This window comes from Urtica dioica, chromosome 5 (genome assembly GCF_054948205.1).
Source record: "Urtica dioica subsp. dioica isolate 48M chromosome 5, U.dioica_male_clone48M_v1_H2, whole genome shotgun sequence".
Lineage (NCBI taxonomy): Eukaryota > Viridiplantae > Streptophyta > Magnoliopsida > Rosales > Urticaceae > Urtica > Urtica dioica.
In genome coordinates this window covers 33,043,791-33,057,511 of record NC_142760.1, presented here as the reverse complement: position 1 = coordinate 33,057,511, position 13,721 = coordinate 33,043,791, and the positions used below count along the sequence as shown (strand labels likewise).

The 13,721-nt window shown below is 36.3% G+C and overlaps 1 protein-coding gene across 1 annotated transcript; it reads left to right on the top strand.

Annotated features, from left to right (window-relative positions):
* Positions 1-6,603: 6,603 nt before the first annotated feature.
* Positions 6,604-7,072, top strand: LOC149397968 (EPIDERMAL PATTERNING FACTOR-like protein 8). The gene is made up of 2 exons (XM_089614414.1): positions 6,604-6,712; positions 6,819-7,072. The coding sequence occupies exons 1-2, from the start codon at positions 6,604-6,606 to the stop codon at positions 7,070-7,072; spliced, it is 363 nt and encodes a 120-aa protein (XP_089470540.1).
* Positions 7,073-13,721: the final 6,649 nt, after the last annotated feature.

Sequence of the window (13,721 nt, the reverse complement as noted above, 5' to 3'; positions counted from 1 at the left end):
CGATCTATTAGTCATAAATGTAGAATTTTAAGTATACTGTTAAAATGTTGAATATAACAAAACTTAAAGTAGTGTGATGATATAAAAAGAAAAGTTCCAGTTTTTAAATAATTGAGTCTATAAATTGACAATAATATTATGTGCGAAGCTTTTAATGATTATTTTCAGTATTTTAAACGTTTATTTAGCTTCCACGCGTTAAATTATATTAAGGGTAATTTAGCAAAATAGCCAACTTAAACGTTGAGAATTGTTAAATAGCCAAGGTTTTGTAAATAGTAGGTAAATAGCCATTTTTATATATTTACAAACGTAAATATCAAGTAAATAGCCACTGTCATATTAAGCCACGTCATCATTTATAGCTATTTACTTAATATTTACCAAACATTGACTATTTAGCAATATCAAACGTTTAAGTTGGCTATTTTTCTAATTTTTTTTTATATTAATATGAAATTTTTTATAGAGTATATATAGATCTCCTCATTTATTTCTTATTACATTATCATCCACGTATTTACACAATTATTTGCCTTTTCCATAACTGTATAATCCCCGTTTACTTATATCAAGGTTCTAAATATTGGGGATTTTCGTCGGAATTTGGGGGTGGTACTTCTGCTGGATCCTCAACGGCTGACGAAGAGCATATTTTTGTTTCATCATCATTTTTTATTTTTTTGTCGCTTTTTACCGAATGTTGTCGCTTATCGATTTTTTGTCGTCATTTTTCGCCGACTGTTTTCATTCTTCAAATTTTAGTCTTTTTTCTTCTTCTAAAATATGTCGTTCTGTTAAAAATTAGAGAGAAGTTGATGTACCTGAGAAATTTAGCGCGCAAGAGCTTACCACTAGACCAAGTTGCAAACTTGTTATATTTTATACAGTTTTAATATAAGATGTAAATGAAGAATTTAAAATAAAAATTAATATAAAAGAAAAATAAGATATTAAATTTATAAATATTATGAATTAAGTTATTAAAAATGAGTCACATATAAATTATACAGATATATATATATATATATATATATATGCAAATGTATATAGACATTTATACAACTATATATATGTATTAGGTATAAATACGTTGAAATTGAAATGAACGAGAGTATTTGATATTATATTGATGCAAAAAGAATTAGGTATTGAAGATTATCAAATATAATTGGAATAAATCTCATGTTTAAAAATTAAAAGATATACATAACATATTATATAACATTATTTATGTTCGATTTTCATCGGTATGTCAGTTTTCATCGGTATGTCAGTTTTCATGAAAAATGGTATTTGAAAATAACATATCGATTGCTCTTTTTCACATTTTTTTCATTTAATTTTTTCATAGACATACCGATTTTTCGTAATTTAAGATGCTCGAAACGGCATTTACAACGACATTTCGAACCTTAATTTATATATCTTAAAATCCGCGTATATAGAATTAATTAAAATATAAAAATAAGGTAAGAGTGTGATGTATATTGATTGACAATTAAATTAACCACTGTGGTACCTAAGATAGCCTAGTGATAATTTCACAGCACCTCCTGTGTGGAGGTTGTGAGTTCAATCCCCACTACAGCTAAACTGTCTTAAAAAAAAAAAAATTAAATTAACCACTGGTGACAAAAGAAAAATATCTCTGATATCAGAAAAGCAAAATAGTACAAAAGAGTAGTAGAGTTAGAGCTACCCTAAAATGTATTGTCCCCTCTAGGCTCTAACCATGTGCCATGTGGACTTTCTGAAATCAGAGATTTTTGAGCTGTCAAATATTTCCCTTGATTTAGGCTGTATACAGATTTCTTCTTCCGAGATGTGACAGTTTCTCAACTTTGTCATTATTGCATTTTCTATTTAAAGGAAATTTAAAACTAGATTAGGGGAAATGATTAGACTGTATTTATTTATTCCATATATAATTTTAAAAAATTAATGACATTTTGACCCTCTAAGCTATGGCGATTTTAACAAGTTACTCTTGAAATTTTAAAAGTTACCATTTCGCCCCTTTAAGTTAGACCCAATTTTCTTTTACTCCTTCTATTAGTATGTGTTGATCACGTGCTGAATTAAACAAGGACAAAATCGTAATCTTATATTAAAAAAGAAAAATGATTATAAGTAAATATTTTATCTCTCATGCTAAAAAAATAAAAAAAATAAAAAATTCAAAATGAGCCCTCTCTCTCTCTCTCTCCACATACAAACATTCATCGGCAGCGAAGGAAAAGCCCATTATAAAACAAAAATAAAACAATCACTGATTCCCTTATTCTTCCAACTTCGTTTTTTTATAAGACTCGAGCCCAAATATTCCGCAATGGCCGACGAAACAGACTCAATGCTCTGCGACTCGGATTCCAAGCTCGTCAATCACCGCATTAGCATGAGGAGAGGAAATCGATCGGAAAATTCCGTGACTCGTTTGCAATTTTTCTCGTCGACGGAGGACACCAACTTCCAAGCCTTCTATATTGCATAATTGAGAGAGAGGGCATTATAATAATATAAAAATTAAAAAAAAATAGCCAACATAAACGTTTGATATTGCTAAATAGCCAACGTTTGGTAAATCTTAGATAAATAGCCGTAAATAATGACGTGACTTAATAAATGAGGTGACTACTTATCTAAGATTTACGTTTGTAAATACATGAAAATAGTTATTTATCTAAGATTTACCAAACGTTGAGTGCTTAAAATTATCAAACGTTTAATTAGTTATTTTCCTGATAGACCCTTATACTAATTTCCTTTCTTTTAGCCATCACATGACATGCACGTGACCTTTTTCTGGCTATTTTTTTACGACAATACTAACAAAATGAGTAATAAGAAAATTTTAAGAGTCACTTAAAGAGTCATAGTTTAGGGCAACAATATCATTTATTCAATTCTAAAACATGCTACCAAAAGTATTTTACCACCAATTCATCTCATTTGATAACCCTATTTAATGGCACATGTTTAGGTACTCATCGATGATTTTCTAAGGAGCACATTGAATGTCACGCACTAGTTGGATATATGTTTAATTTAAGGATTCAAAAAATTAGGGGCTCGTTTTAAAAATTGAATAAATAACTTGTTTTTATTCTTTTAAAATTTGTATGTAGTTGATTTTTTTTTATTTTTTATTTTTTTATTTTTATCAATCATGATCAATTAAAAATATACAGTATATTATACATAGATTTTTATCGGTGTCAAAATAATCATCTCGTCTAAATATTCACATTTGTACTAAATTCAATAAAAAAAAAATAAAGGTTCAAATCACGAATTACACATTTACTTAATATATAAATCTGTGATTATTTACTTTAGTACACGTTAAAAATTGGACTTGTATCCACGATTTTTTGTTAAGTTTAATTCAGACATTGGTCGATATGAGAAATGGTAATCACGATGCATATTAAGTAGGGGTGACAATTTGGGACCGTACACGACACACGACAAGGTTACGACACGGTGTAAATGAGTTTGGGTCGACCTAAAATAGATCTGGGTCCATCCGTGTCGAACACGATTAACACGATTAAATAACAGGTGAACACGACACGAACACGACAACTCATTGGGACCCAATTAGACACGAATATTAAATGAGTTGTTAATGGGTAAACACGATAAAGATCCATAATGACCCAATGGATTGTGTTTGAACTTCTTTTTTGTAGTAAAAATATTATGTTGGTGGCTTAGTTGCTTATATGGAGTATTTTTATTAATTACTTATTCTGACTAATTTGTTATTTGATTTGATTTAGAGAATTTCACTATTTTGAAGTAAACATGTCTAAGGGCCTAAACCGATTCGCGTGTTCAAATGGGTTTAGTGGTCTAAATGGGTCTGTGGGTCTAAGTGGGTTCGTGGGTTACATGGTCCATTGAGACACGATTAATAAATGGATTTTAGTGGTTTGGGTCTGGGTTTGACAAAAAAATAGTGGATCGTGTTTGGGTTTTGCTCCTAGACACGATTAATAAATGGGTCATGTCTGGGTTTGTCAAAAAATACATGAAAACGAATAAGACACGGCACGAATACGACACGTAACCCAAATTGCCACCCCTAATATTAAGATTGTTATTCGGTGCCATTTATTTTCATTTTTATATCTCTAATTTCTTATTATATTATCTCGTTGGTAAAACATTATATGGCATTAAGTTATTATTTATTAGTTTTCAATAAGAACTAACAATAACTTATAAAGTTATCTAATTGATTTTGAAAAGAATTCTCAATAATAATTTGTATCAAATGTTAAAACGAATATTCAATCAAATTTTTGGGATTTTGAAAATAACTATTATCACCTGAACTTTGAAAATAAAATCTCGTTACCGATATCCATACCGAGGTTCTGATTTTACGGATATATCGAGTATCGACGGATATATCGACGGATATTCTATAACAATTTAAATACCGACTACCGATTATATCGGTGATATATCGGTTACCGACAGATATATCGCCAGAAATCCTATAACAAATAAATATTTTTAAACAACTATATATATATATATATATATATATATATATATATATATATATATATGTCTTGGAATCCAAATTATGAAAATACAAAATCAAATACTACAAAGTTCATGACAACAACTAAACACAAAGTAGACATTGCAAAACATAAGAAACTTTTCTCAAATGCTTAAAATGAAAGAAGAGTAGAAGACTACAACCTTTGAAAGTCCGAATCAGTTGTAGGTTGAGTGTCGAGGAGGTTGAAATGTGTGGGGTTGTACCATCTGACCTTGACAGTATTCGGGCCACGACATGTATGATGAATAATAGTCGATGTAGGTTTTGATGTGCATTTCATAGTTGTACTGATCCAGACCGATGAATAAGTTGAGGACAGGAAACTGTTCATAAATATTTTCCATTCTGGTTGTTGAGAATTGAGGTTGAGCTTGAGCCTCAGATCCCGAGACCGACATTGAATCAAATTGAGAAGAAATTTGATCAATATCAGTAGTTGACGCACGAGACATGGGAACTGGATAAGCCGGCTGAGTGCCAAAAAAATAATCAAATGTGGATAGCTGATCTGACCTGTCAGTTGGACCAGTATCTTCACCTCCTCGGCCAAAACCGCCGACATCACCTCGAGTACCAAAGTCATGTCCATCTCTTTGGCCCCTTGGGTCAACACTACCCCGACCATATCCATCCCCGTAATCACTTCCCCAGTAATCACTACTGAATCCATATCCACCACCAGCATATTCGACACCTCCGCCATGTGAACTACCACCATAAGTACTACCCCCGTGAGTACTACCACCATAAGTACTACCCCTGTGAGTACTACCACTAGCAGTACTACCACCACCACCATTTTTTCGGGTGGCCGGAAAAATGAAAAACTCGCCGGAACTTAAAAAAAAGTTGGGGATCTGAAAGATATTCATATACTAATTTCAAATATGCAAAAAATTTCAACAAAATTTGAGTTAAATCTATTTAAAAATGAAAAACAAAACTTAAAAAAAATTCTTCAAAATTTCCGGCCGTTATACACTTCCAGTGATATCTCCGGAGATATCGGTGATAAGCTATAAAATTCCTTCTTCGTCGGACGATATTACACGGAGATAGAGCTTGGTCGCCGAGAATCGCCGATATCGCATAAGTTTTGGTCTTCGGGTGAACGATTTTGGACGATAATAAATGGACGATTTTTTTCAAAATTTTGGCCGATATTCTGTTCATTTATACTCTCAAATTTCTCGCGATATTTTGAAAATCATTGATATATCGCGATATTTTGGCGATAAAATATAAAACGATAACGATTATGCACGATTTTTTTACCTAGACTTCTAAAAAAAGGATATATCGACGATATATCCCTATATATCGCCGATATTTAAAACCTTGAGATTGAGTAGGTACCGTAAAGAGGAATGTATTGCTATTGAAAGACTGATGCAAATTGACATTAACAGGCTTATAATGAATTAAGAACTTAAAATAGTCAAATTAAACTAATACAATCAGCTCAATTACTAAAACTATATATATATATAAATTACTTCTGTCACTTATCTAAATGTCTTTATTTATATAAAAAAAATATATTCTATTAATCAAACACCTATTCTTTAGATAAGGGACCCAATTAATTAGTTATTAATAATATGCATTAGTATTTAGTTTGAATGCGTTTGAAATAAATTGTATTGAGCTAAATAATGAATTTGAACAATAGCCAAGAATTTTGGACCGCCTATTTTTTGCTATTTAATTAAAATTTAGAATGGTAACTATTTTACTGATTAATTATTAAAAAAATAATTATTTTGTAAAACCTTTTTTCAAAAAAATTTAAAAAATAGTATTTCACATAGAAAGATCGTGCAGGTCTACGTGAAGATGGTATTATATATTCATATATGTATAATATACGTATAGTCCTTTACTGTGCAGTCTATCTAGTACTATATATACATGATGTAGCTTTCTCCCCAAAGAAGAAAGAAATATATCTTTTTCCCAATCCCTTTTGGGATCTGTTTTTTATTTCACTCCGAGACAAATCTATGTGATAAAACAAAATCATGGCCTCATCATCAGTAGTAAAATATGTCAATAATAGCCCAAAATGTGCCCTAATTATTCTCATTCTCGTCATATTGTCTCTCCCACCACTCTTCTCTTCCAGATCAGGTATGAATTTGATATAGGATATGGAGGATCAACATTATCGATCATTTTAATATGTGCAACATTATTAATTTATTGCCTACTTTCATTTTGTGTGTTTTGTTGGCAGGTGAAACAATAGTCTCGGAAAGAGATGGTAATTATGAGGATTTGAAGAGAGTGAAAATGGCGTTGGGTTCAAAGCCGCCACGGTGCGTGAACAAGTGTTTGAGCTGTACACCTTGCCATGCTTCTTTGGTCGTTTATCGCAAAAACGACAGTAATCATAATAATAATAAGAATGAATCCCCTCATGAGCATGAGACTAGATACTATCTCTTGGCTTGGAAATGCAAGTGTAGAGACAAGCTCTTTCAGCCCTGAAAATTATCTCTCACTTCTTCCTTTCTACTTCTTCTTTTACTCTTTTTGTGTGTTCTTCATTACATGATATATTGATATCTATCTTCTTGTAGTTCCCAAGTTAAATATTTCTTTCCGTTGATAAATAAGTCTCTCTCTCTCTCTCTCTCTCTCTCTCTCTCTCTCTCTCTCTATATATATATATATATATATATATATATATATATATATATTATTTAATGATATTTCCTACTGAAATGTGAATGATTCAATATCAACCATGGGCTCCATCATATTGTTATTTAAACGGGCGTATAGCCAGACAAAACAAAGGGAACGTAACATTAATTATTAGAATGTTTCGACAAATACTAAACTAGCCTTAGAAGTTTAGAAGTCGGGAGTTTCAAACAAAACTAGTCGATTGTAGTGGACCACCCCCATATATGGCCCTTTTCTTGGGGGGTTTTTGGGTAGTCAAAGTCAAGGTTTAAAATATCGTTACCGATATCCTTGTCGAAGTTCTGATTATACAGATATATCGAGTATCAACGGATATTTTATAATAATTTTAATACCGATTATCGATTATATCGATTACCGACGGATATATCAACAAAAATTCTATAACAAATAAATATTTTCAAACAACTAAATATATATATATATGTCTTGGAATCCAAATTATGAAAATACAAAATCAAATATTACAAAGTTCATGACAAGAATTAAATTTAAAGTAGACATTACAAACATAATAAACTATTCTCAAATGCTTAAAATGAAAGAAGAGTAGAAGACTATAACTTTTGAAAGCCCGAATAAGTTGTGCATAATGATACATCCATATTCTTCCCACGTGGGTCGTTGTGCATCCACGTACTTCTTGAAGTCTTTAACCTCCATCGGCAAGTACACGAAAGATATCTCATAAGGCGATAGAATAGGCACATTGGGACCTATACAAGGATAACAGAAAATTTATATTCAAGCTCGCCGGAACATATAACTAATTCTATAATTAAGCATTTTTAAAAAATGTCTTACCTGCTTCGGCGACTCCAGCTATCATATTCTTGAAATAATGAGATTTTACTTTGTTGAACGCGATATTCGTGTGGATGAAAAACTTGCTAATTAGGCGACCTACTGGTTTTTTCTTACGCGGATTCACCATCTCCGAAATCCTTTGTTGCTTTGCACTCTCTGATCGATATAGAGACAGAGCTGAGAGGGCACTGCCCTCGAGCCTCCACCGGGACCCTCAAATCCCCTAGAAAATCTTTCCGAGGCTTGTTCTTGACGGTTCTTTTGGAATTGTCTGAAAAATTATCGTTCCGCTTCGGTGTCTTCATCTGAATCTTCAAGATTTTGTGTCAACCTTCGACCGACGTCAATATCAGACCTCAACTTCTTCTGCCTTTTTTGGGAGCTTTGTAGAAGCAATTCTCACATCTCATTTCGAACCTCGGGAGGAACTTTAGTGCATGCTCTCGTATTTTTATTGGGATCATTACCACTCAAGTGGTATTTCATTCGAGTTATCCCGCCACCTTTCATTTGCCAATCACAAAAGTGGCACGTGAACCCGTCGAACTCCCTTGCATGGCGTAGAATATTTTTTGCCCCTTCGTCGGTCATTTCTGTAAATAAAAAATTCACAATAACAATATCACAATTTATAATTTGCAACTTACTAATCACAATCAAAATCACAAGTTTTGATTCGCATTTTCAAAAATCGCAATTTATATAACCTAATTTCAATTTTACATATTCCCGTCCAGAATCATAAATTCCAATTCATACGTACAATATCACAATTTATAATTCGCAATTTCTTAATCATAATCACAAATTTTGATTCGCATTTTCTAAAATCACAATATGTATATCCTAATTTAAATTTCACATATTCCCGTCCACAATCATAAATTCCAATTCATACATACAGTATCACAATTTATAATTCGCAACTTCTTAATCACAATCACAGTCACAAGTTTTGATTCGCATTTTCTAAAATCACAATTTATCTATCATAATTTCAATTTCACATATTCCCGTCCACAATCATAAATTTCAATTCACACGTCGAAATATCCTAAATTCTACAATAACATAATTTCTACACTAACCTCTTTTAATTGAAATTTATATGGGTGGCGGTTCCTCGGAAAATGAAAAACTCGCCTGAACTTTAAAAAAAAGTTGGGGATCTGAAAGATATTCAAATACTAATTTCAAATTTGCAAAAAATTTCAACAAGATTTGTGTTAAATCTATCTAAAAATGAAAAACAAAATTTAAAAGAAACTTCTTCAAATATCCGAACATTATATACATACCAGAGATATATCAGAAGCTATCGGCGATATAGTATATAAATCCTTCGTCACCCCGCGATTTCCCACAGAGATGTAGCTCAGTTGACGCAAATCGCCGATATCGCATAAAACTTGCACAACATCGATCGATATTGCACTGGTTCACGTCTGATGATATTTTTCAATATATAGCCGATATTCTCATAATTTATACACTCCGAAAATATCGCGTTATTTTCAAAAAACGACGATATATCGCAATATTTTATCGATATTTTATAAAATTATAACGTCTATTGATAATATTTCACCGATGTATAAAAAAACGAGATATCGGCACGATATATCCCTATATATCGCCGATATTTTGATCCTTGGTCCCAACCAACCTCGCTTCTAAGAAGGTTTTAAGTGCTTGGGCTGGGGAACCACGTTTTTTTTGGGTAAAATAACGACTATTTTAAATCCTTTTAAAAAATAGCATTTTTCAAATAGTACACAATTATTTTCTTTATAAATAAAATCATAAAGTAAAATTAAATAGAGCTCAAAATAATGACAATTTAAAAAAATCGTAAACATAAAAAAAATGATTGTTTACAACTTACAAAAAATACTATTTTCATAAATTGTTATTTTCATGATAAACAGACAATTTTTACTTGAGGAAAGGCGCAGTCTAGTGGTCAAAATTATGGTCATGGTTAGGTCCAACCCTTTCAAATTTAAGAATTATATATAGTTAAAATTTATACCCTGCACTTAAATTATTTTTTTTCTTAATATTAACAAAGAGTTTATTTATTAATAATTTTTTTTCATTTTTTTGACGTTGTAGATTTGTAGTCAAAACTAAACTATAAAATTGGGATGTAGCCAACGTTTGCAAACGTTTAGGAAAATAGTCAACGACAATTATATTTGACTTAAATATCATTATATTAAACATATTATAACTAACAAAAAATGTAAATAATTTTAAAAATTTGACAATTAATGTACCAATGATGAATTCCGATGGAATTCTACAGTAGTAGACATGATTTTTCATTCAACACAATGGGTCTATTTTTGAAGCTCTCATCACCACGAATCCATAGGATTTAGAAGCACTCAATTTCGAGTTCATATGAGGAAGATATGGATTTTTTAAGTTTTGATGAAAAAAAACTGTATGAGAGAGAACGAGTGACGAATCACCGTAGGAAAAAAAAACGATTGGAAAGATAAAATGAAAATTTTAAATGTTTTATTCAAGTGTTACCTCATCTGTTTGGCTATTTTTTAATAAGTTTTCAAACGTTGATTATATCTCAAACTTAATGTTTGAAATGGTCTAATAAGTTACAATTTTTTTTTTTTTACGAAGGGGGACTTGACCAGCTTGACGGCAACCCTTGGCCAGGCTTGGTCCTAAGTCGGCCCTGAGGTCTTATTCCCAAGGCCTGGCCCAGGCGAACGGTATGACCGGGTCTAGGTTTGGACCTTTTCCTTCAGTTAAATAAAAGAGCAAGGCGGCCCTTTTCCGTTTAAAATTCTTTTTATATCCATAAAAATTAATAATATATAAAAGAGTTGGAATAGGACAATACTGTTTCTCACGACTTGAAGTATTCAATTTTGAAAATATATGGTTATTTAGAAACAAAAGCCTTGGTAACTTTTTCAGCAGCACTCTCTCTCTAGAGAACTTGTCTGAGTGTGTGGCCGGGTGTCCTCTTATCCCCTGAGTATGGACGACCTGTGCGACAAATGGTCGGAGCTGGGCATCGAAGAGGAGGACGACGGAGAGGTCATGTCTTTCGAAGAAGAAGATCTCGAAAGTGCTGCAGTGGACCTGTCTGATTGCCTCTTAGGGAGGCTGCTCCGAAGCAAAGGCTACAATAGCGGGGCGCTCAAGTCCGTCATGGCCAGGATCTGGAGAACTAACGGAAAGCTCGAGATCAGCGACCACGGGAATGGAGTGATATGTTTCAGGTTTGAGAATCTCGCCGATAAGAAGCGGGTGTGGGACTCGGGACCGTGGACGTTTGACAAGGCTATCCTAGTTCTTAGCGACCCAGAACTTGAGATGGACAGCGGAGACGAATTCCGGTTCGTCGAGTTCTGGGTCCAACTCCATGGGATTCCTGCAAAGTACAGGTCGACGAAAATGGGAGAGCTAATAGGGGGAAAACTCGGCAAGGTCTCCAAGATTGATAAAAAAAAGGACGGGCGGGTCTGTGGTGATTTTATCCGTGCTCGCGTCGCCGTCGACATCGGGAAGCCGCTGATGAAGGGAGTTTTCATTAAACTGGGAGCCGAAGAAGGGAAAACCTGGGTTGCTTTCAGGTACGAGAGGCTCGGCGACTTTTGTTTTGGCTGCGGTCGGCTCGGTCATGGAGAACCGGATTGCCATGATAGGAACGGGAACAGGAACAACGTCGGGAAGGCTCCGTACGGGAGCTGGCTGCGAGGAGTACAACCTGCCAAATCCAACATGGACACCAGGACTTTCGACGGCGTCAAACCTCATCGGCATGAGGGATGGGCTGGCCCGGACTCGGGCCCCGTGAATGCCTCCGGGAAGAGAGAGACGGCCAGGTCTGGCGAGGCTGAGGCCGACGGCGAGAAGACCCACAACGTCAAGGAAACCCACGGCTCGCAACGGTCGGAGAAGAGGGGCCCGCCACCTAGGGAAGGAGAGGCTGGGCCGAGCGCGACCCGGAGCGAGACGACGGAGGAAGAAGACCCGGTGCCAATGGACGCTGAGCTTGGGCCGAGAGTCTCGCCGGGGAAACCTCCGTCTGCTGGATCTGCTGCGAAGGAAGACCCCCGGGACTCCTCGGGTTCGACGAAGGACACCTCAGAGGTGCACCAAACCCACCCGGGGACGAGATCTGGGCAGGGCACACCTGGGATAGCGGCGACTCACGCTACTCGGGGAACCCACCCGGTGACGAGATCTGGGCAGGGCGCACCTGGGTTAGCGACGACTCACGCGGCTCGAGGAGAGGGAGACATGACCGGGAAGAAGAGAAGGGCGACTCCGGTGACTGAAAACCACCGTGGAAAAACCAGCCCGGCGATGGAGACGCGGATAGGGAGTGGGGATGCGGTGGCCTCGAGATCTGAGTCCGATTGCCAGATTGGGAGGGGCAAGCAAAACCCTAACCCGAAAGTTGAGCAAATCCCGCCTGTTTTGGGGGGGTTTAGGTGACAACGGCTTGGAGCAGGTTACTTTTTCTGAGGAAAAGTCTGTCGCAGAGAGTGAGGCCTCGGGTTTTAGCGTGAGGCGCGAATCTGGGGAGGCAGTGGGACCTGACTTGCGGCCTTCCTCAGAAGAAAAGGATGGGAGCTTCTCCTTGGGCCCAAAAGAGGATAAGGCTGAGCCCAATACTGGGTTTAATAATTATTTGGGCCTGGCGGTGGCCTCTTCTCCTGAGGGAAACAAATGGAGCATCGTTTTGGGCCAGGATTCTTGTGACGCAGAGCCCAAGGGGGACAAACAGGGGATAATATCCTCTGATGCTTCAGTGCCGTCTCCCAAGTTGGGTTGTGGGAGTTCTGGGCCTGATGTGGCTAGAAGGTTTACTCCAACGCCCAAGAAACGATCCTTGGGCCGGAAGAGTGATCAAGGCCAAGGGAAGGGGGTTGAAGTTTCCAGAGCGGGAGGTGGGGAGCATGACTGTGGGCCGGGGAAAAGGAAATCTAGCGAGAGGATTCGAGTTGGAAACGTGAAGAAGATGGCACGAATGTTCGAAACGGGTGGGCGATTGACGACCACGGACGACCTGGCCCGATTGATCGAGGGCGGTGGAGGTGTCTCGCCAGCGGGGGGCCCTGATACTCCGGCTCTGAAGACAGTGTTGAGATCTACGCTCGGCACACAGGTAAGTCCACCTATCACCTCTCATACTCCTTTTCCTCAGTCTGATATAGGCCATAGAGACTTATTTTCTGTTACACTAAGCCTAGGGGTTAGAGACTCCTTTCCTGACACTCAAGACTTAGGGGTTAGAGACTTATTTTCTGTTACTCGTACTTTGGAAGTTTCTAGTCCACTAGATTCGACCTCAGTTGTTTCTGATGAGAGAGCGGCGCCCCTCGAGAACGAGGGCCGCCGAACGCGATGATAGGCGTTATATGGAACGTCCAGGGGTTAGGTAACCCCGGGACGAGGTCAGCCCTCCTTGCACACGTTCGTGATCATAGTCCCGATTTTATTTTTCTTTCCGAGACTAGACTACGGCGTGAAGGGGCTGAAAGGGTGCGTGTGCTGTTGGGTTTCGATGGTTGTATGGCGGTGGACTGTCTTGGTAGGGGTGGAGGCTTGATGTTACTTTGGAAAGAGCCTGTGAAAT

Excerpts from the sequence above, each read along its gene's own strand:
- LOC149397968 (XM_089614414.1), top strand. The coding sequence starts at position 6,604 with ATGGCCTCATCATCAGTAGTAAAATATGTCAATAATAGCCCAAAATGT. Across the intron at positions 6,713-6,818 it reads ACTCTTCTCTTCCAGATCAG|GTGAAACAATAGTCTCGGAA; the intron begins GTATGAATTTGA and ends TTTTGTTGGCAG.